Source organism: Ambystoma mexicanum, chromosome 6p (assembly GCF_040938575.1).
Source record: "Ambystoma mexicanum isolate Mex_15411 chromosome 6p, UKY_AmexF1_1, whole genome shotgun sequence".
Lineage (NCBI taxonomy): Eukaryota > Metazoa > Chordata > Amphibia > Caudata > Ambystomatidae > Ambystoma > Ambystoma mexicanum.
Genome location: NC_090935.1, coordinates 674,052,545 through 674,076,763, shown reverse-complemented (window position 1 = coordinate 674,076,763; position 24,219 = coordinate 674,052,545). Strand labels below are relative to the sequence as shown.

General features: G+C 44.7%; 1 protein-coding gene across 8 annotated transcripts in view; it reads left to right on the top strand.

Annotated features, from left to right (window-relative positions):
• Positions 1–24,219, top strand: part of SSBP2 (single stranded DNA binding protein 2) — a 1,952,970-nt gene that overhangs the window by 211,842 nt on the left and 1,716,909 nt on the right. For 5 of the 8 annotated variants that reach the window (XM_069627564.1, XM_069627563.1, XM_069627561.1 and 2 more), the window contains exon 1: positions 12,765–13,048. The exons of 1 other annotated variant lie outside the window; for it this stretch is intronic. In XM_069627564.1, coding sequence (XP_069483665.1) covers positions 12,795–13,048 — 254 coding nt within the window. In that variant the 5' untranslated portion in view covers positions 12,765–12,794. Of the gene's footprint in view, positions 1–12,764; positions 13,049–13,854; positions 13,964–24,219 lie in introns of those variants that run through there. 2 more of the 8 variants (XM_069627567.1, XM_069627565.1) reach the window with 2 other exon arrangements.

Here is a 24,219-nt window from a genome sequence, read left to right as displayed (position 1 = left end):
GAAGGATCTGCCAAGGGTTTCTTAAGGACGGGGCGCACAAGGGAGTGCTTGAGGGAACATGGAAAAGATCCAGTAGCAAAGGAGTGGTTGCAGAGATCAGCCAGAGCAGGGGCGAGAGAGGCAATATTTTCCTTGATGGTTTGGGAGGAGCATGGGGCAACCTGTTTGGAAGAGACCTTGATGGAGTTGACAACACTGGTGACTTCTTCATGGGAGACAGGAGAGAAGGCGGGGAAGGAGGAGTGTGAATAGTAGGGGTTCTAGAAGTGAGGGTTGGGTTGGAAGAGTGAGTGACAAGGCTATTCAGAATGTCCGGAATGTGGGCTCTTTTTCTGACATGGATGGAGAGTCTGTAGTGTCTCTGGATTAAGCAGCAGGCCAGCTTGTCAGAGGGTGAGACTGAAGTGTGTCACTTCCGTTCAGCAGCCCTACACTTACGTTTTTGGTCTGCAAGATCGGAGTTGTACCAGGTGTTATGCTTGGAGGCAGGTTTCAGGCGGATCCTCATGACTGGGACAAGGATGTCAAGGGTGTTGGTGATGGATAGATAGAAGTTGCTGATGGCAGAATCAGTGGAAGCATCTGTGTTGGGTGGGCATGGTGGTATGAACGTGGAAGAGAAGGCGGTAGCTGACACTCATTTCATCGGACGGATGTTCATAAACGAGGTTGGCAGAGCTTTATGAGGAGTTGTCACAGGGCCATAGGGACCCAAGTGGGAGGTGAGGAGAGAGTGGTCAGACCGGAAGAGAGTAGAGAGAGTGAGGTTGGAGTGATAATGGCATCTAGCGTGTGTCCAGCAGAATGGGTAGGGCCAGAGGGAAGAATGGAGCGCGATAGGGAGGAGCAGAGGTCAGTGAAGAGGGTGGTTGCTGTGCAAGGGGAGTCTAGGTGGATGTGGAAGTCACCTAGTAGTAGCCGGTTTGAGGTGGTAGAGAGTAAGGAGGAACAGAAGTCCGCCAACTCAGATAGGAAAAGAGACGAAGTGCCAGGGAGGGCGGTAGATGGTAGCAATGGTCAAGGTGGAGGAAGGAGAGATGACCAATTTCCACTTTAGGCTCTCAAAGGACGTATAGTGCTGAGTGGGTAGGATGGTAGAAGGAATCCACTCTGGGAACATTAAGGCACCTCCACCGCCTGCACGATGGGGTTGAGGTTTAGAGGTGATCTTAAAGCCGCCCGGGAGGAGTGCGTAGTAACAGAGCTGGCATTGAACCAAGTTTCCGTGAGTGCAAGTATGTCCAGGTCAGTGCTCTGAAGGAGAAGGCAGATGTCAGCAGAGTGTTTGACGGGTGAGCGTGAGTTGAGGGTTGCCAGATGTAGACGATTGCTGCCTTTGAAGGTTTTTTGAGACAGGGTATCAGGACGTAGGGCATCCGTCTGGAGAGGTGGAGTAGAAGGGGTAAAAGGGGAGAGGCAGGGGAAGAAAGGAGATAGAGCAGGCAGGAGCTGGTCAAATAGGAGGAGGTTGGCCTGAGGGCCTTGAACCAGTACTGTGCCTGTGATGTAAACATTAATATAACAGCGAGATGAAAAGAAGCCCACAGGAAGTACTTCTCACTTGGTGCTGCCATTAATGGAAGTTGAAGAGAAAGGTGGGAGAGTGACAGTGAGGTGAGATGTCCATAGGTCGGGAGATGGGAAGAAAAGAGGATGTCAGTGAAGATTTCTCTTGCGGATGCCCTGACATAGGTGTTTGCAATTGGGGGGCCAAGGTTAGCAGGAAGTCTTTTTTATGCTTTTTCCTTCCAGATTTAGTGAGAGAGGAGAATAGGTGGTGGTGTAGCAGTTGGAGTAGATAGGGGAGATGGAGAGTGCCACCTCTGAGAGAAGGGGGAAGAGAGAGACAGTAGGAAAGTGAGAGGTGAGGTGGGGTGAGTATGCTGCAAAGCACAGTTCTGAACCTGATCCACTTGGCACAGTAGGCCAAAAGGGTACAAAGTGTACAGAATCAAAGTAGGATGGAGGCACAGCTCAAAACGATTTTCACACAAACAGGGAGTTTCAATGCAGGATAGAGGCAAAGCTAAAAACGATTTTCACACTAACAGCCGCAGACTAGGAGGAATGGCACAGGAGATGCAGCACAGCAATACAGTAGTTGGTGTCAGTGAGAATGAGTCGCAGTGAGTGAAGGCAGAGTGAAGAGTCACCATAGTGCATGGGGGAACTGCAAGGTGGATGACTGGAGAAGCAGAGGAAGTGAGTTCAGTGGAGCTGTGGCAGCCACTGAGTAGCAGTACTCACGTGATGGCATGAGTAGGGAAGTCCCAGTCAAGAGTGCTGTTGAATGTATATATATATATATATAATTAAGGAGCATTTTTCACTGTAGATGTCGGAAAGTGGTGCCTGGAGCACAGCCAGGCCCTGACGGGAACAGACAGGTCCTTAGATGTGGGCCTTTGAAGTGGGGCCGGATAAAGCCTGCCGGTTCCCCAATAGGTCAAAAGTAGATGGGGACAGCCAATCAGAATGAGCGGAGGCGAGTGAGGAGGACTCCACAGGCCTGCCATTCCCTGGCAACATTGAGAGCCACTATTTTCTACTTATTTGGAGGCATTAGGAGGCACATGCTATTTGCCAGCCAGGAAAAAGGGCATGAGGGTTGAAGGACAACGCATATTTGTGGGCCTGAAGGCTGAGCCCCCTACAGACTAAGCCGACGACGTTTACAAGGAAGAGATTTGCTGCATTATTAAGAGGTTCCCCAACAAAGAAAATGTGGTCCTACACAGGCTCAAGTTCTACACGAGAAAACAAGAAAGTATGGAGCCGATTGACAATTACATCACACGAATGAGAGAACTGGCAGGCCCTGTACGGATTTGAGGACAATGCGGATCAGGTCATTTGTGGCATGTTGGTGGTTCCCGTAAAGTCCAGGATAAATTCATCCAGGAAAAGGAGCTGGAGTTGGACAAGGATATTCAAATAGCGAGAGTCGAGGAGGAAATGCTGAGCAGGCACAGTGAAAATGGCGGACCCTCACCTGCATCCGAAATGGCAGCTGTGCAATTGAAGGGACGGAGAGACAGGCAGCCACGAGAAGCTACCAAAGAGAGGGTACCCAAGTGGAGAGATTCCTAAAAGTGTTACAGATGTGCCAGTACCAGGCATCTGGCCAACGATATAGACTGTCCCACAAGGAACAAAGAGTGCTCCAAGTGTAGGTGATTTGGTCACGTTACTGTAGCCTGCACGTGGCAGTAAAACAAAGTAACCCACATCAAAGGAGACAGAGGAACGAGCGATGAGGAGGATCCAGACAATAGGCCAATGGTGATCATGGCTCACTTGTCTCGCGCCAGAAGGGAGAAGCCACATTACATAGTGAAGGTGGACTGGAACGAAACGAGTGTCATGGCTGAATCGGGGTCAGACCTGACCATCCTCCCCATCGAGACATACAAAAACATGTTAGGATGTGACTTGGTTGAGATTCGAAGCACTAGGCAAAAGCCCACAGTCTCTGGGGGAGCCACTGTGCACCTCCTGGGCTACATTAAACTTGAGTTTAAGGATAGATGCACCACAACGAAAGTCTACTTCTCGACGAAGGTCCTGCAGTGCTGGAATGGAACGACCAGCAAAAATTGAGTATCCGGTTAGAACCCAGCACTGATGAACAAGTGCTGCTGGTCTCCTCAGGAGGAGCATCAGATCTGAGAAGTGATTTCCCCTTGCTGTTCTCTGAAACACCTGGAAAGATAAAAAATTACATTCACAAAATCTGCTCAATGCTTTGCCAGTAAAACACAAGGGCAGGCCCGTTCCAGAAAAGGCGAGGTCAGCTCTGGAATCCCAGCTTTGTAAAATGGTTGATGAGGGCACTATGGAGACCGTTGAGTCCTCTGAATGGCTAAGCCTGGATGTCTTCATAAAACAAAAGTCCTCTAACGACTTGAGAGTGTGAATAGTTCTACGCAGCCTCCACTTGGAGGTGGTCACAGACAGTTTTCCCTTGCCCAGCATTAACAAAATAATCCTGATGATGAAGGAAGGAAAAATCTTCTCAAAGCTCGATATGCGTGCCACAAATCATCAGATCGATCTACACAAGACCTAGCGTCCGCTCACAGTGTTCATCACACCATTCGGCACATTTCAAGACACACGCATGCCATTTGGTTTGTCGTCGGCCGCTTCAGCATTCCAAAGAATGATGAACTCACTGCTTCATGGCATGTGACATATTTCCAGGAAGACATCCTGGTGTACATCAGGGATGCGGAAAGCCACAATGGTATTGCTGGAGAATTCCTTGCCAAGCTACAGAGCACAGGAGTTTGCCTTCGCTACGAGAAATGTATGTTTGGAGCGCGTGACGTGGAGTACCTGGCCTACTGGATCTCGAAAGAAGGAGTGAGCCCCAGGGAAAACTTACTTCAAGCCACAATTTATGCCCCAGCCCCTACTTCAAAGGATGAGCTCTGGTCGTTCTTGGGGCTTGCTGAGTATTATTTAAAGTTTGTTCCCAGATTTTCCGAGATCACGTCTCTTTTGAGAGAGATCCTGAGGAAAGGAGAGGAGTACACATGGGACTCGCAGCAAGTTGCGGCCTTCATCAAAATCAAGAAGAGAATTCTGCATGTCCTGTGTTTGAAACCATTGAACCCTGAATGGGAAACGTACATAACAATGGATGCCAGTGCTTAAGGCTTGGTTGCCACCCTCACCCAAAAAAGGGCACACACTGAAGATATAGTTGCCTTTGCGTCCAAAGCACTGTCGGATTCAGAGAAAAAAGGAGTACTTCAGGTCATATGTTTGGGGAACCAAATTCTGCCTGGTCACTGACCACAAATTCCTGGTGCACATGTTGAGCCCCGGGAGCACAAAAACAGTAATGCCACGCCTTGCAAGAATTGCAGCCAAACTTTAAGAGTACGCGTACGAGATCACCTATATTGCCGGCTGGAAAAGTGCTCAGGCGGACTACATTTCTAGATTACTGGATCAGAGAACCCTGGGTACCACCTTCCTGGAAAGCGAATGCATGGTGGCATCCATAGGAGCCCTAAGGAACAAGGCCTTCACGGAAATGAGCGAGTCCAATTGGCAGGAGGAAATGAGACGCAATAATGCCGTGGGCCGAGTAGCAGAATGGGCCTGCACCGGTTGGCCCAATGAGAAAGCAATCCCAGAGAGTCTGCAACCGTATTGGAAGATCAACAACGAGATTGCAGAAATGGATGGCCTAGTAATGAGAGGAGACCAATTAATTCCTACGAGAGGCATGTGCAAAGTTATACTATATAGAGCACATTTGGGTCATCTGGGCAGAAATATGACACTACGCAGAGTGTGCGATGCGTACTGGTGGCCCGGCATGGACCAAGAAGTAAGGGTGATGATTGAGAGGTGCCATGAATGTGCCAATAGCAGCAAACGGCTAAAAGTCAGGCAAGCACCCATGATACCGACAGACATTCCAGCTGGTGTGTGGCACAACATAGGGCTGGACGTCATTGGACCGTTGGATGGCAATTCGAGCGACAACAAGTATGGGATATTCATGGTTGACTACCTCTCCAAGTGGGCGGCAGTAGAATTTGTGCCGGACATCCCCACAGCCACAGTCATTGAAGTACTCAACTCCGTCTTCCAAAGAGAACGACTGCCAAAGGAGATTGTGGCAGACAATGGAGTTCAATCAGTTTCAAGAAACACGGAAAGTTTTCTCAAGAAGCACAACGTCCAACAATTGAGAGCAAGCCTGTATCACCCACAAGCCTTCTGGCTGGTAGAAAGGGCAAACCGATTTGTCAAAGGAGCTCTACAACTGGCTTGTGCATCGGGCATGGATCCTAACAAGACAGTCAGAGTCATTGGCGGCGCCTCGCTTGATGCCCAGTGGCATTACAGGTGTGTTGCTGTTTCAAATATTAAGAGGGAGAAGAGCCGTTTCCACACTGGTACCACCGTGGCTACACAATTTCAGACAAGACGACGACATTGACCTGAGTGAAATCGTGTTTAGACTACAGACGAGCAAACAGATCATGAAATCACAGCGCGACAAGCACAGAATCAACCCCAACATGAAAGAAGAAAGCCAAACAAATTCACAGACTTTGTCATGGACTAGGACAAAGCTTTTCTAATGAAAGGAGGTGTGTGAGGACTTGACGTGCGAGATTGCACACAGGAAGCGCGTAGCGTGCTGACAGCTCGAGAGATGCAGAGCGAGGGACCAGGAGGACATTCGTGTCCCATGCTCCTCCTTTGGAGAGGTAACCAGCTCCTGAACTTCAACCTGCAACATAAGCAGGTTCCTCTACTTGCTGAGCATAATACCATGGCTCACAATAACCCTTGTGGGAGCTCTAGCAAGTAAGAGGGTTGTAAATAACATGTACTGTGCTACCAGTACAGTGAAGCTAACTGCACTGATCCAATAGGTCTGAACTGTGAGAGTATCTGCTCCATGAACTGAGTACAAGCTCCACCCCCCTGTTTCTGTAAGGTGTCCCAATGCACACCTTAACCCCAATCCTGTGTCTTGTGCTTATTGGGGCCACAACAAATCTCATCATGATCTTATGGTCCCACTCACTTTGCCCACCTGACCGTTGAGCTTTCGCCTACACGGTACCTGTACATAGACTGTCTTGATCATATTTTGTATTTATTCTGCATGTAAACCGCAACTGCTGCCTTACTGTGATATTTTGCATTCTATATTTGTATTTTGTATTTGTACAGTGTATGTATCCCATGACCCCACCGTGCGACTTAAGCTTCGCATTTTCTGTACTGCTGCGCCCGGTTACCTTCGGGTCTGGTGCGCATTATAAGTGAATAAAACAAACAAACAAACAAACAAACAAACAAACAAACAAACAAATGTCTTCTTACAGAGTGATTGAGCATTTCATGGGCCAAAAGTGAGATTATTAGAGGATGGAGGAAAACTGAAAGTTTGTAAGGTGAGACGAGAATAATAGATGAGTGTGATTGACAACCCAGGTGCCATTTATGGGTGATGTGAACAACTGGGATGGTATATGAAGAGAGAGATGAGGCAGGGAAGCGAAGAGTTTCTCTTGTTGTGACCTAAAGAGATCAGAACAGGTTTGTGAGTCGCAGAATGGGAATGTGGAAGTGTATGGTTCAGGATAGGCATGGATGAGATGCAACTTGGGCAGGCAGTGGGCCACTAACGCCTAGTGTGAAAAGCACAGGGATTACAGAGCCACTAGCGACCAACATACGGAATGGGCTCACTAGCAAACAATATGCAGGGCACAGATGTAGAGGTGGGTAAGAGTGTAGAGCTACAATGATTACCATGCAAGAGAGCTGCAGAGGCTCTGATGAGCGGTCAACTTGGGCAGACTGCAAGGAGAGCAGCGAGACCATTCTCCAACTGCTCCTTTTTGGGCCATCAGATGGGCATGTCATGCTTTGCATAGCAATTTAGAGACCTAGGACACATGGAGCCAATTGTTCTATCCATGATCTTAAATGCCGCCTGAACTTTGTGGGTGCTCCACTCCCGGTGGCCCTGTTATCAGTGCGTTCTTTTCTCAGGTGTAATGGATCAGTTGAACAGCAAAAGTATATGAGAGGGATATATATATATATATATATATATATATATATATATATACACATACACATATATACACACATATTACAGGGCCTGTGGTAGCGGCCCTGTAGTTATGGTTAAGTTGCTCAACCCATAGGAAGAGGACTTTTTGGGCAGCTTATAACTTCGCCACCCAGTACGAATCCTTTCAAAACTTTGCAAAAAGAGTATATGGCCCAGTCAGATTGATCCTGCAAAGGTCGGTGAGGTTTCGTCAAGGGCGAGCAAAGTTATAGTGGGGTCCCAAAATGTGTGTTTTTTTCCATAAACGCAATGGAAAAAATGTTTTGCTCACGTCTGCAGCCGAAACCGCTGGACAAATTTTCACCAAATTTGCAGCAGGCGTGGCAGCTTAGTGCCAGAAGCGTGCTTTTGTAAATTTGGTGTAAATCGTCCAGTAATTTTTTTTAAACTACCAAAAAGTAGGTCAAAAGAAAATTGTGATATCTGGGTTCGGTCAGCGGACTCACTTCCCTGTTCGGTACGCGGACGGACCTCAGATTGGCCCAGGGGACGACATGATGTTTGCGGACATCGGACGCGCCCGCTGATTGGGCCATAAAAAACATGAGGTGCATCAGATTTTTGGAAACGCCTGCCATGTTGGCTTTGCGGACAGCACCCCTTGTCCGCAAACATCATGGTAAAATCATATTTAAAAACACATTGCACTTGTCAAACTAATGAAAGAATCTCTGGGGAGGTGAGGGGTGATGAGGATGCGATATGGCCTTAAAAAGCAAAAAATACTGGGCATTATTCTTCTCCGATGTCCGTGAACAGCCCGGGGAAGGCCTGTGATGTTTGCGAACATATTAGATGTTCGGGGGCATCTATGCTCATGTGTGCATTACAGGGTTAGTGAAAAGCAGTTTTTGGATTACTTATAACTTTGGCGCCACTTAATGAAACTGCATGAAATTTTGGAATTTCATTCTAGACCTGATTTTGAATGGGTTTGAAAAGTGTGGTGCTGTTTTGTTAAGAGAGAACAAAATTAGAGGGGGGTCCCAAAAATATTGTAAAGGCTTATAAAAGTGGTACCATTTGACGAATCTGCACAAAAGTGTGCAAAATGATTTTAGATATAGATATAAATGTTTTTGCAAAGTTTGGTGGGATTTTGTCAAGAGGGCGATAAATTAGAGGGGGGTTCTCATAATTTTTATATGGCTTATAACTTTGTTGCCATTTGACGAGTGTGGACAAATGTTTTCAGAAAGATTAGAGACCCAACCTTGAATGTTTGTGTACAGTCTGAATGGATTTTGTCAAGTGGGGGCTATGTTATATGACTATTTTATGTATGTACATTTTGAAAAAATAAAACATGGGCGGATTTCCAGTAAACTGGTGTAAGGAGCATTGGAAAGGACCTGAAGGCATGGTTTTGCAAATGTGTCCGTGTTTTGTTTTTTGACAAGCGTCAGAATGTAGGTACAAAAAATTGTGATATACCTTTGGTGCTATAGCCTGTGGCCATGGGCAGTAGACAGATTGTCCGGGTCATGGCATAAGGTCATGACCCAGACAATCTGGCTACTGGCCATGACCACGAAGGACGACCAATGGGGATTAAGTGGCCATGTCCACCAGGGACTGGCTATGTGGTAATGTTTTTCAAAATTGGGATAGGTTTGAAAGGGAATAAAAATGTGCTTGTGCTAATATGGTCATAGGGTTCTCTCTTTGCCTTCTGCAGGCCACCATGGAAAGGGAAGAGGGGCTCTGTATGGAGCCCCGCCTTCCTATTCCATGGTGACCATCTTGGAAAAAGATTTTCCTTCCTACAGTGGGACGTGGCGCGCATCTCGGCCTAGGAAGAAAACATCTTTTATTTTTTGCACACAGGTTACCGCTTTGGCAACCCGGGGTGCTAATGACCTTCATCCCTCATTGGAGGGGCTGGAAAGGGGGATACCGGTCTTGAGCCCTTGTTATCTGCCCTCGCTTCGTTTGGGGCGATAACTATTTTTTTTTTTAGTTCTATTTTTTAACTGAAAGGTGGTTCCTAAATTAACCTTTTTGTAGGAGAGGTTAAAACGTAAGGTGGGGAGGGAAAAGAGGGAAGAGGCACCAAGCACAAATATGGAGGGGCAGGCGGACAGGGGAAGATGTTGCACATGTGTTACATCTAAGGTAGGGGGCAGTGTTTCTCATGCTCCTTGATTACAGCTTCAAAAGCACTTTGAAAATGCTCCCACCTGCAGAGTGGTGTGTTGCAGTATATACAGAGGACTGGTGTCTTCGAAAGTTATGGTTAGCAGCCTCTTTTATTGCTTGCAAGGTAGCTGGTGGGATTTTGTGTCCCACGGAAGTAGGCTGTGTGGTTACAGTTCTAGTTGAGGAAGATGAGGTGAAGGAAGACAGCCTACTACTTGCTAAGAAAGGAACAGCCTTTCTGAGAGCATTGAAGTGGTTGGATTGGGTATGGCGGCGCATGGAGGTGGTCCCGTAGGAGTACTGGCCAGGTAGTACGCGAATGAGTACACATTTCACTTTGGTAGCTTTAGCCTTTGGTACATTCCTAACAGTGGTAAAGAACTGCCACACCCATGATTCTCTCTTGGTGCTAGAGGTAGGTACTACCTCTACATCATCTTCTTGGTCCTCTTCATTGTCTTTGGACGTACTGTGCTTTTTTTGTTGTGTAGGTCTTCCAGCTGGCGGTTGCTCTTGGGGAGGAGGGATGTCAATAGCAGATGCCATTTTTAAGATAAATAGCAGTTTTGCTAATATTCTTCCAAATATGTACTGTTTACTAGATTGTTAATGGATAATGAGTAAGACTAAGTGTAGGAGCTGTGCAAGGTGAACATTTTAATTTTGAAAGTTCCTAGCTCAGTAGAAAATGCAGTTCCAGATTGTCCGCGAAGCACGGACCCGATCGTGAAGTGCGGACGTGTTCGCGAACATGTTATCATACCGCACGCGAGCGTGGGGTCATGTGACACTGGAAGGTCCGCAATTACATCAAATTTTCGCAAAAACAATGGAAAAAGTTGCAAAAAAGCGTACAGAAGTGTTAAAAATGATGCTAGAGGGTGGGAAAAGTGAAACTTTGTAAATTGGACACAGATTTTGGTAGATTGGGGAAAGTAGGATATTAGTAAATTGTAGGAAATTAGCATGCACTGGTAAAAACCTATGAAATTCACTGAAAACTTTTTTAAGGGGACATTATGGTTTAGTTGCACTAATAAACACCTATGAAATTCACTGAAGAAACTTTGTTAAGGGGACGTTATGGTTCAGTTGCACTAATACAAACCTATGAAATTTACTGAAAAAACTTTGTTAAAGGGACGTTATGGTTACAAGTAAAACCGGAAAACCCCAGAAATTCGGCAGTTATGGTAAGCTAAGCAACCATAACTCGCCCCACCACCGTGCATTGCTAAGACTAACACCCAGGACACCAAAGATTACATCACAAATGTCATTGATGACATCACATATCGAATTTTTTTTTTATGAAAAGTCCCTACAAGGGGTTGTGTTTATAATGTTGGTAACAAGATGTCAGGGGTGATCGGGTGACCTATCATGAACTACTTAATCTAAACATTATATTGGAGTGTTGTTAATACAGGTACCTAATCATACAGAGTAATGTTAAACATGTAATAACTAGCTAACAATTCAAGATTTACAACACTTGTGCTGGTGCAAACCATATGTATGAAGACCCACAATGCATACAAATGAGAGGCACATACAGGGAAACTAAGGTAAGGAAGAAACAACTGCACCAAAAATCATCATGTACATACATTAATGGTATGTTTGAGGCCTGTTATTGCCCCATGTATGTGCACTGTGAGCTCAGATTAAACTCTAAGGAAACTACTTTAAGAACATATGAAAAGGTTAATGTATAGATATAATACCTTTTACATTTTGGAAATTATCATGCTCAGTAAAAACAAAAAAACTAGCCTAATCATGTCAGTAAACAAAAACAAGTGGCCCAGATGTGATGTCATCAATGTGTCATCTTTGATGTCCTGGGTGTTAGTTTTAGCAGTGCAGGGTAGTGGAGCGAGTTATGGTTGCTTAGCTTACCATAACTGGCAAATTTCAAGGGGTTTTCGGTTTTACTTGTAACCATAACGTCGCTTTAACAACGTTTTTTCATTGAATATATATATATATATATATATATATATATTTACATTCTCTCATGTGTTGGCTATTTAACACTTTTGCCAGCAACAAAAGCGATGGCCATTGCGTACATCAACCATGATGGGGTTAGCAATAGTAGAGGAATTCTTTTAGGTGTACTTTGTGGCAAATTAATTTTTATGGCATTATGTCTCCTGACAGGGCATGCACCATGGATGTTTTGTGGCTATGGTCCATTGCTGGTGTTTAGCACAAAATGTGTTGTCATGATATATATATATATATATATGTATATATATATATATTGCTTTTGTAGAGAAAACATTACGGAACTTGTAAAATCAAGGATTTGTTTATTTAATATGATCCGCTTCATATAGCCTGTGTCTTTTATTTTCGGGGGTGTGGTGCCCTACTAGATTTTTTGGGGCACACTGTGTGATGTTCCGGGACTCAAACTTTCATTTGTACAGAAAAAATAATATAGAACCCGCGCTATTATAATCTGTGAAATCAAAGGCTGCGTGTATGAAAACGAATGTTCTGTGTTGGGTAGTAGTGACATGTGCAAATAGATGGGTGTGTGAGAAGTGCAGTGCTATGCCTGCGGGCTTGTGTGATGAATGTTTGTGGGACAAGCGCCATGTGAAAGGCGCGGTGAGTGTGCATGTGTGAAGATGGTGAGAGTATCTTATCTAAAGGACAGCATTGTCTGCAATGAGTTAACATTGCTGTGGAGGGTAGTGCTGAATTTCTATGCGGGTGGGCAGAGCGTCCTGTGCTCTCCTGCTCCCAAACTCCAGTCCAGTTTCTGTCTCGTCTTCTCTTTGGTAGGAAGCAGTTTCCAGGCCGGGGCATCCAGCTTGCTTCGTAGACCAGCCAGTTGTTTAAAATCTGTCTAGAACAGTTTCAAATTCCCCTTGAGCCTGGGAGAGGAAAGGGAGGGGCTGGAGTACAGGAGGAGGAGGCTGGGGGAGGGTAAGAGAAGCAAGTAGGCTGGGGAAAGGAGGACAGACCAAGGGGAGGGTAGAGGGCGCAGCTTCGTTGTTGTCTCAGCCTCAATCCTATCATGGTAAAAGCTGTCAGTCACCCACGGTTACCACGCAAATGGGCGGTCTTCGGGTTGGGTGCGGACCAATGGCTTGAGGCGCTGCGGCGGGTCGCTATGGTGACGGGGTTGTTCCCGGGGAGGCTGTGTGCGGCTGACAGGTGCTGCCAATCGGCGCTGTGTGCAGCATGTACGGCAAAGGAAAGAGCGGCGGCGTGCCGTCTGACAGCCAGGCCAGAGAGAAGTGAGTGCAGGCTGTGGGGTCGGGACTGCGGGTGAGCCTGGGGGTTGTTGGCAGGAGCGTGCGGCCTGCGTTGCTGTTCTCTGGCAGCGCGTGCAGAGGGAGTGAAGCCGCTGCCAGTTAGCGCATGTTCCAATACCTGAACCTTGCACACTGGGGCAGAGGCAAAGATGCTCCAGCACATACAGATCACGGAGAGCGTGTCGTTCTCTAAGACTAATCAGGAAGGAAGGGGTTGAATTAAAATGGCAATTCAGTGTGGAACGTGACCTTTTCCAGGTGAGGCATGCCATTAGTCTGGGCCATAGCAGAAGAGATAATTTATCACAAAACGTATAGTCGAGGTCTAGCATTTGAGTTGGGATATATGTTCTTTACGCACATAAGGAGCTGAGTGTAAGAGATCACACAGAGCCCCTCTTTCGGAATGTCAGTGGGAATGTTAAGATGTATATACTCTGGCATTTAGTTGGATCTATAACGGGTGTAGCGAGGTGTCACTGCTCAGAGGTCTGTGCCCCCTGCATAGAATTCAAAACCAAAGCGATCTTCTTCGTGAAGAAGGTTTTACACACAGAAGTGATGCTTCCAGAGAGGATCGTGCACAAAGTTGCGTTTTCTGTTAAATTAACTTTTTCAAGTCAAATGTGTGTATTGTTAGTGATAGGCCGTTTGTTATTCCTTGGCTGGGTGGTCCTGAGCAGACCTACTAACACCACCCCAAGGAAGGGCGTTCATTTTAGAGGACAGAATCCTAGCACGTTTGTAACACTGGCAGGGCTTTCTTGAGTGCCCCTTCTTTTAGAACAGGGCTGTAAGTCACACGTTATGTAACACAGATGTGTCGTGCAGCTTCAGCTTCCCTCGGTGTTGCTGTGATGGCGATGTCCCGATTGGATGTACCGAAACACCATCTTCATACTGTGCCATATGCGCACACCTTGTTACGGTGGGTGTGTGGCGGGGTTACGGGGCGCTGCATGGCCGTGGCAAGTGGGGTGCAGACGGGGCAAACGAATTGCATATTTGTAAAACTATTGTGAACGCGTTTTATGTGCTTTGAAATTCCCAGTGTGGTTTGAGTTGCTGGGCACATAAAACATGCATCGCACCGGTGAGATGAGGTAGTCGCGTGCGCACACCGCTTGGTCACCACTGCTCGCAGTTCCCACGCGCTCTCTCGGTTGCCTTTATAGAAATTGCACGGGAAACACGAAGTTGTTGGAGGGGGAGCACGTTAGAAGCATAAAGCGCACACTGCCTCCGCTTACTGCACCGCGAGGACGGAATGAGCGGGGCTGCGCCTGATGGGTGCACACTGACCCAGTCTAGTTACAGGATGATGTGCTTTCTGCACAGGCAAGAGGGCAATTAAGTCGTGCAAACCGTTTACGTGTGTTCATTGTGCAAAGTTAGCTCCCCACTCAGAGTGACGGGGTGGTAGCTATGTGTGGGACGGTGGTGGAGGCATGGACAGATGCACACAGATGACTCTAACGCCCAGTGGCGGGGCGAGCTCCCTGAACCATCGCCCCCACCCATGGTGGCCAGTGTGCACCCCAGCCTCCCGCTGGGGCGGATGGCGAGTTGCCCACAACCACTGCACATGCTTTTCTGCACACAAGCACTCTTACTCCCTTCAAAGGCAGTGCTTGGCGAGAAAGAGGCGGTGCATTAGGGCCGCAATAGTCCGTGCAAGGTGGGACCTTCGGCATTGCCCAATTTAGAAGCTCAACTATGGGTACATGCGGCACTTTATTGCCACGGGATGCGCACATTGTGCGCATGCGATGGACTCTTATCCCAGTGTACAGCCGAGTTCATGAGCACCTTGAGTGCATTGATCCATAGCGCTCTGGGCAACGCATTTTCTAGCAATAGGGTACCTCCAAAGTATGCAGGCGCGCTTCGCAGTAGCTGCTCAGCCCCGTGGCTCAGTCTGTCCATTTTCTCTCACTGATGTTTCAAGCGATTTTTTGTCTTGTTTCATGTCAAACTATTTATGAAGGTGGTACCAAAGAACAAAGGGAGCCAGCGGTTGCATAACTGATGAGATCATCTTCTATTTTTTCACATTTGTTTTCCTATTAATTCAGGCAGAGGCCAATGGCAGCTTCTGTTGCTGTACCGTTCTTTTAAATCCCTGTGACTTCTATGGATAATTAGTCTCCGTTGATGGCCAAAAGTAGTCCCCTTCTTAAATTTGGGGTGGTAGCATCATTAGTGTTTTTTTCTTTTGTTTTTTCTTTTGGGCAGCTGCTGCTAGCAGATGGAGATGAGGGAAAGAAGGGGAGGTTACGTTTGTATCTTTCTGTCCAGTGAAAGTATGTCACTGCTTGGTCATTCTCATTGACAGATGTTGCCCTGGGTGAGCTTTTTCTTCTAGGGGGCTGTGCCGGTTAGGTTCATGTTATGTAATCTGGGAGAACTCTTTGGGGATTGACAGGGGAATGATCCAATGAAAGAAGAGCGCGTTTGACAGTTACAACTGACAGAAATTCTACTGACAATTCTGACGGGTAATGTTTGAGGAAAAGCTGAAGGAGGTCAGGGCTCAAGTCAAGGGACTACGCAGGCTGCCGCTGTCCCCCGTGTGTTTAATTAATTAAAAAAAACACAATTTGTCGCATCCACTTGGTTGGACAATGGTGCGGCTGTGAGATGAGACGCTTAGCCACAAGACAGCGCAAATGGCTTGCAGAGCTATGACTGTCTTTATTGGCATTCTACAGTACAGGATATGATTTTTACAAAATCTTCGATCTAAAAGGTGCATACATTTTATACCTATCCAGCAATGTGTAGTTATCTGCGTGCTTCACAAATACTTTTTTGCCCTGTGCACTTTCTTCAATTTTGAAAGAAATGTTGAATGAACCTTACATATTTTGACTATAGGATATGTTATCTTCTTGTGACATCACTTCCAATGAGTGGGTCGGAATCTCCCACTTTCTTTTTTAGGTATTGAGCCCTGAAGGAGGTCAATGTTTTCGTAAAGGATCAGTTCAAATTACTTTATTTCTCAAACTCCTGCGGTGTCTGTCGCACCCTGCCCTGGGGAAGGATGTGGCTGGTCCCTGGATTGCGTTTCCTGTGCTGCGCACACAAGAGGCCAAACAGGAAATGCCGCCCACAGAATCTTGCCATAACATGGACATGCACAGATATTTAAGTCTAAAATTGTATGTCTCGGTGGCAATCAGGGTGACCCTTCAAGATGGAGAAATCTTAGAGGAGTAGCCCGAGCATCGCCATTGGCGAGTTCTGGGTGATGATGGTCAGTGGGTTTGACAGATTTTTGACTGACTGACAGATGATTGACTGACTGTTTGGGGACTTAGAGGTAATTCGTATACGGTAGTTGTGAGGGGAGAGACCCCTGCCTTTCGACCCCACAAGTCACCACTTGTTGACATTTTTATCAATGGTCATTTGCAGGGATGTTGTAATGGATTCCAGTATTGTGGCATATTGTTGCAACTTAACCGGTGGACCCATCTATATTCCCTGGTGCAAGGGAGCAAGTTGTTTATTGTTGGTTTCTAGGTGGGGCTCCTCCCCCCCCCTCAACTGCTCTTCTGCATGTCTCGCAATGAGTGCCCCCCAGATGCTCTAGGTCAGAGAACGGTGCCAGTTTGAGCGTTACATTTCACTTTCTCAGGAGTGCACCTCAGGTGCTACACTTTCAGTGTTAGGAATATTGTTTATTTCTCATATTCGAATATCCCATAGGTGTGCTGAGGTATGTGATAACCTCGAATTAAGGCTCCTTCCGGTTTTCCTGTGGAAACGCATTTTGAGGGTGTACTGGCCAACTGTAATTTACAAAAATGATTAGCAATATCAGTACTGTGTAAGAGCTATCTTCACAAGGTTTGGGGGCGGCGGGCACTGATTTATGTAATCACCTATAGCTTCTGCTAGTGTGCTTGTAATCGTGAGGATAGGGTCATGCTTTCCAAAACATGAATGCTTTTTATAAGGAGTGCTGTTCTGTTTTCTGTCCCGTTTTGCCTTAGTGGGGTTTCCTAGTGCATTGTAGGGATCCACTGTGCCCAGAATACTCATTCGCAGTTTCCAGTATTTTGGCCTGAATGGGTTTTGTATTCAGGCCTTTTTTCTTTTATACCAAAACACAGGATTTTCTTTAATGAATTTAGGAAAGATGGGGAACAATTAGATTTTTTTCTAAGGGTCCTTGTACACAGTTCTTTCGTGCACCACTTTATTTTTCCATACCTGAGCTCATATTTCTCGTTAACGAATGTTGTTCTAGATCATACCACCTTGTGATGGAGTGATATTTTTTTCTTTAAATTGTCTACTTTAGTGCTATTTATCCGCAGTGCTTCATGTTTGTAGGTGAGGTGCTTGCCAGCCTCAGAGTTGCACATGCTCTTAAGAACGAACCTGATTATGTTGAGTTTTGTAGCGTTTCTGGTTGTACCACCTCACAGGAGTGCTGAAGGGTGTCTACCAATGGAAAGAAAATGAATAACTTGATGACTGGTTCATTTTTAGCAGATACATTATAAAGGCTAGCAAAGATGAAATTATTTAATGGTTCCTGTCTGAAAAAACAGCATGCCAGATGAAGTGTTCTTTATTACTATTGTATTATTCAATGTCTCAATTTGAATTTTAACAAAAAAGGATGACTCCAACAATTAGGTTATCTCAAGGGCACTCTTTTTAAAATTTTTAGTAGTGTGCCTGATCAGACAATTGTCAAATCATTTATTATCATAAAATAATTTGTATCAAACATATATGCAATATACAGTTAAAAACATTCAACAGACAATTTCATCTCACACATATTTAAGACCCAAACTATTAAAAAAAACACTTCACTGTCTTATTTACAGGTTTTGTAAACCAAATACACCTAATGTGGACATGTATGCTCATTCATATGCCCGACTTGTCCAAGTTTCTGTCCTTCAAGCTTCAATGTGCTGGACATTCATCAGAGGCTGACAGATTTTGTAAGTGTGTGTAGTGTTCACTGAGTTCAGTGCATAACCATCTAAAGTGATCCTTTGAAATACAAAAAACACATTCATTTTATTTATGTCTCCCAGTGGCTTTCTTATAACATTATGAGTAATCCCTTACACGCATGATATGGTAAATTAATGCTCAATATCCTACCACAGGGTCTCAGAAATGTCTTTGCGACCACCTTCAACTTTTTTAATGTTGCCAACGGTTCCAGGTGTAATACTGGTGCATACTTCAATTCCACCACAACGCTATTCTACAAAACTAAACTGAAAATCCTTACTCAAATGTCCACAATGGGACACCCAAGTATTCCAATCACACTTCCTATGTCAGTCTATGTTCAAAGTTAAGAAGCTCGCCTCTCATTGCCGAGACACAGCATTTGTAATCTCGATATATCAGTATTGTAACAATGCCATTTATACTAAGCACGGATCAGGTGACCTAAAAAAATAGGATAAATTACGGTCAGACTTTCAATCAATTATATGGCAATAGGACCCTCAATTCGAGAAATGCATTTGCAACAAATGTGGTCAAATCTGTTGTGCAAGATATTTCTGATGTTTAATGTTTTATTTAGTTGAAAAATAATTTTAGTTTGAATTTGTATGCCTGAGCATAGGGGAAAAAAAGTTCAAGTTTCCAGCCATAAAAAGTCTTGCCACCGTAATTCAACACATACACGAGCACACCATTTCTTACTTGCCAAGGGTTCATTAACTCTAACCAGTGCAGATGTTCAGCCCTTCCCTACCCCTCTTTTATTGCCTGCTTTCAGGGCTTGCTGACAAAGGATGTTGTTGACTAAGCATATTTAATCAAAGCAGTGTCTGCTATCTGAAGTTACTTTTATTTGCTTATGTGTTTTGGGTCATAACATAAACCAAATGCATCGTGCTGTCTGTATCAACTAATTTTTCATATATATTTTTTAAATAAAATAATTGTTTTGTACACATAGGACCATACAAACATTCACTTCCGTTCAATTACATGTCTTGACACTCCTTATCCATAGATCATCAGTGTGAGCAGGTTAGGTTAAGTCACATCGCATCGCACACATCTACATCACAGAACACCCGTATCCTCCTCCCTTTTCCCATTTGCCCCTTGCCCCAAATATTTGCGGCTTTTGCTGGATAGCCCCGCGGGGTGTACATGCGGTGTTCCATTGCCGCACACATCCACATCAGCGACCCATTGGGCCACCACTGGACATTTGATGATCCCCATCTTTGCGCTATATTGCGTTTGATCACTCTGACCGCCGTGGATAGAAACAGCTTTATCCACCGGTTGGTAGTGCTTTCGTCCGATATGCCCAGCACGATTTCATAAGAAAGCCACTGGCTTTAGGGTCCATTGGTACCGTTCTCCCCAGGGTATCAGTTAATTTTTCACAACATTGATGCCAGAAGTCTCTGATCCAGGGACATTCCAACAGTATGTGTATAAAAGTACCCTCTACCCCCCAAACCGCCTCTGGCATCGTAGCCAATTTGGGTCAGGAGCCCGGTTTGACCAGTGTAGTGCGACCCTGGGGTAGTACACCCTACAAAGAATATTTTTAATTGTATTAAGCAAAGCCTGGAGGCAATTGCAATTTCTCGTGGATACATTAAAACAATTATCCAGTCTTCCCGGGTCGCTAGCACCCACATCTGTTTCCCACCACAGTTTAAGGTTGTCCAGTTCTGGGGTGGCAAAGGCAGTTATGGCATTGTACATGATGGAGGTGACTCTGGTAGGTATGGGTTCTATTAAGAGGTTACGCTCCAGGGGGTGCATCTCATCTTTCATATTTGGTTAGTTTTGCTTTTGTTTCAGATTTTTGCAAGACTTTGAATGACATTGTCCTCCATTTTGACATTTTCAGTTGCATGTGTCCTGCTTGTGGTTCTTTTTTTTGTTTGATAGAGGCAGAAATCATCAAAACTTCTGAACATGTCTGCTATTGTGGTTGGTCTGGCTAGTGATGTATGAATTAGGAGTACACTGTTGGATCTTCTACTTCCGACCTACTGATCTTTTTAATAATTCATTTTAAGAACCATTTTCTGTTGGACAGCCTTTCATTTAAAACTAACGTTCATAAACTGAGTTGTTAATTTACTTAAGATGGAATCTTAAGAGGACGTCTGCACCGTCGTTCCTTCGACATGCCAACATGTTTGCGTGTTAGAGATCACTGCATTGTCATTGCCTGAGATTGTCGTCTACTAAGCTCATTTATATTTTGGGTATTTTGATATAACCTAGAGAGCAACCTTTTGTGGTGCTGACCGTAGAACACCATGGTACGTAGGGTCTTGTGTTTGCTGCAAAAAGTTTACTCCGAAGAACTAAGCTATAATTGAAAAAGCTAAAGGGACTCTAATATTTAATGCAATAGAACAAAACAAACATATTGCTGGCCATACATAATATGGTTTGGGGAAGGTAAGGGGCTATCAGGGTGTACCCATCGTTTTCAAAGGTCACCACCACAGATGGAAATATGTAAGTGCAAATGGAAGGGGTGGCAATTTGAACGGATGGTGCAGAGGATTTCACCTCATGCAACTATATAATAGAAAGAAACTGACACGCACATCTGGTCATCAGCAAAAACATTTCTGCTACCATATATAATGGAAAACAAATAGCCTAATAAGGGGAATTATTTTGAGACTTAAGGTACAGGGTTGCAACTCACAGAAAACGAAAAACCAGAAAAATGTATTCTATTATTTTTAGAACTATGACGATCCAGTCAAAAAAGATCGGAGTGTCGGGTTATCACAATATATTGTGTATAAAAGTAACACTGCCAAGAAATTGGTTTACAAAAATTATTCAATAATTTATACCTATTATTATATTCCAATTTCTCATAACTCTGTAGCTTGACAAGTGTTGTTCTTCCTAAGGACATAATGGGAACACATTGAAAAGGCCAGAGCTATACAGTTCGCACAGAATTAGGGTCCCAGTTACATATTCATAAGGGCACGTTACATAATACAATGAAAGTAGATTCTTTAGAAGCTTTATATCAGCCCGGGACGTTGGAAATGTGCTGCCATATGTTTCTCAAAAAACAAGTTAGCTTGTCACTGCTTGCTGATCGTAATCTGAGCCTGTAAGGATTGATTCTTTTATGCCCAGATGGGAAGAACCCCAGACCCATAAAGCCACCTATTGTGTTCAATCAGTCAATATTCTGAACAGTTGGATCAATTGACTGTTCTAACCACATCCTCCACCCTTGATTAATCTTCATAATATATTTAGGATCCGTGCTTTTTAAAGTGTTATGATATTGCAATTCTAAATTGGTGACCTGCATGCATACAAAATAAATGTAATTTGAGAGGTGAATCTACTAGTAAAGATTAAAAAAAACAAGCCAATCTAATGCAGACACTAGTGAGAAGCCAAAATGAGTTGATCGGCACATTCTATAGCTGCCTGTTATTGTTCGGTGGCCATAGACCCACTCAAATGACTTCTATAATAACCTTTCAAAACAGAACGTTGACGCCTATAAACATGTAGGGGGTAGACACGTTGCTAATGTGGAAACAAATAATCACTGACTATTTCAGTGGATTGGTGAAATATTTGTTAGTAAAAAGCAAATTGCAGGACAAAACAAACCACCGACAATACGATACTTCGACTCAAGTTAGAACCCTCTCCGTACAAGAACCGTTTCACCTATACAGAAAAGAACACATGCATTTCAATGGAAGGAGAGGTACAGGGCAAGGAATCCTACTGAAACAATGTTACACACAGGGAACAAAGCCCCTCTATCCAAGTCTTTGATACCAGCTGCTTTCTCTAAATGTAAGACAGCGTTATCAGGAAGGACAGCATAAAGTGATTAATTTAGAGGAACTGACTATACTCCTTAAAGGTTCACACACCGTTTGAGGCAGGCATGCACTTTTGCATTATTACTTCCATCGACTAAATCTGCTTTTCCTAGGACAGCGGGAGCCTAAAACAAGCTTGCATATGTCAAAAGGAAATTTGTCTGAAGCGAAAGGTGTGGAGGCAGCACAGTAGGCAAAGAACCTTCATTGCAAAGACATGAACCTTAATGCCTAAAGCCTTGTCTCACACAAACAAACACATGTTTAAACATGGCAGTTTGCAGTGCCTACTAGATATCATAATGCAGCAGTATACTAGGGGAGTACATAACTTTTTCAATTCCAGAACCCCACGCACCTCCATAATCCCCGCACCCTAGACCTTCACTCCAGTCTCATTACATACATCTCTGGGGGAACAAATATCACATCCATCCGTGCATATCGTAGCATATTATTTCTTCTGTAACATGACAGTAGAGCATTTGGGCAGTCTAAGAACCTTCAGAGCAGGTGTTCCATGCTCAATAATGGCGACACTTACAAACCATTAACAAGCGCGACTGACTTAGAATTATGGCCAGTGCTATGAGTAAAACCTGATCAATAGATGCACCCAGAGTTCCCAATACATCCTCAATCCAAGACCCAAATGTCCAGGGAGCCTCCGGACTGGTGTGAAGGAGGCTACAGTGTGGCGTGACAATGTTAGTTATCTTGCTCGAGTAAATGGGTATGAAAGTACAACATTCACTCTTCTCGATTGTGCAAACGCCTCCTTGTGAGGCTAGTACAATATCTAAAGCGGTACAATTCTGAAGCACTGTGGTTTGGATGGCTACCTGCTCTCCGCATAATGGTGTCAAGGAAGACGCAGTGGCATTTGCAATATCCTCTACAAACTGTGACATTTCGGTCAGACAGTCTGTTTATCTCAATCCCAAGCACTGGTATAAGATGCCCTAGCCCAGCAGCACAATTTTCTCAGATGGTGCTTTTCCTGAGGTAGGGCTGAACGGGAAAGGTGGGAGTATGACACACTGCAGGCAGAACATACCCCAGATAACCACTTCCTCCCCAATGAATGGGCAGCCAGGGATAAGCTTTGTCCACACAAATGAAATACGTTCTGGAATATGAATCATACCTGGTCTGGAAAAGTGAAAAATCAGGGTTGCAAATTTGACATTATTAATCACTGCACAGGTGTTTGTAGATAAGTAATAATGGCATTTGCTAATTCCCATAAAGCAAGGACCAGGATTGGTGTAACATAAAAGACCGGTTGCCGGGGAGGAAAGATGGAGTGCTGCTGGCTTAGTGCGTACTTGGTCTGAAGTGGGGAAATTCAGAGGACCGGTGAAAAATAAGTGAGCACGGGCATCCTTACAGGGTCTTGGCCTGGGTGACCGATGTAAGATCCAGAAAGACTCCCCCACTCCACAAACTGGAAGGGAATTTGCACAATAGGGAACTTAGAAGATAGGGCAGATGAGCAGTTAGTCAGTAAGATTAAAGACACAGGCTTACTGCCAAGAGAGGTGCAGGTAAGTGTTTTCACTGCGAACCCAGGGACGTGCAGAAGGACCAACCTTCTTTTTCATGGCCGGTTCTGCGGAAAGCAGCAGCCACAGTGAAAGGATATTTCAACATTCTGAAAATAACTACAGTGACAGAAATATAGCCAGACATGCTGTGCACTAGGGCCAATCCTCTAATATCCAGGTCCAAGAATCAGGTTGTAGTACCAGAGCAGAAGTTTGAGGCTAAAAGACACAGTGATTCAGTTCATCAAAGCAAGTGGTGTGCAGGGAACAAGTGAAATATGTTCGCCAGGCCAAAACGTCCAGTTCAAAGATTTATAGGCTCTGGGAAGTTGTAGCAAAGTTAACGTTGCTGTTCAAAAGTTCCAACAGAAATCAGATAATGAGTGAAGAATTCCTTAGTGTGGACTAAGTTCCTTAGTAAGCTCTCGAAAGTTCCAGCTACGAGTTCAAAGTATCCACAATACCTGAGTCGCATACATATGAGGGTCATCATAACAAAAAGAATTAGGCCCATAACTTGCAGGTATCGGTGAATCAACTGTGGTGGCTTCTACTCTTTGCCAGTTGTGAGGGATCAGAAACGATAGCCAGACACATTGTTGTCAAGTTTTTGGTTAAATACCTTTTTTCTACATGAAAATGGGTTGGGAAAATGCCTTTCTGACCCTATGCTAATGAGGAGTTTCCCTACCTAACAACCAAGGATCTGTCGGTGGCAGGATGTCAAGAACTGAAAACCCACCTTGTGTCCGAAACGGTTGCATGTGATTTTAATGCATAAA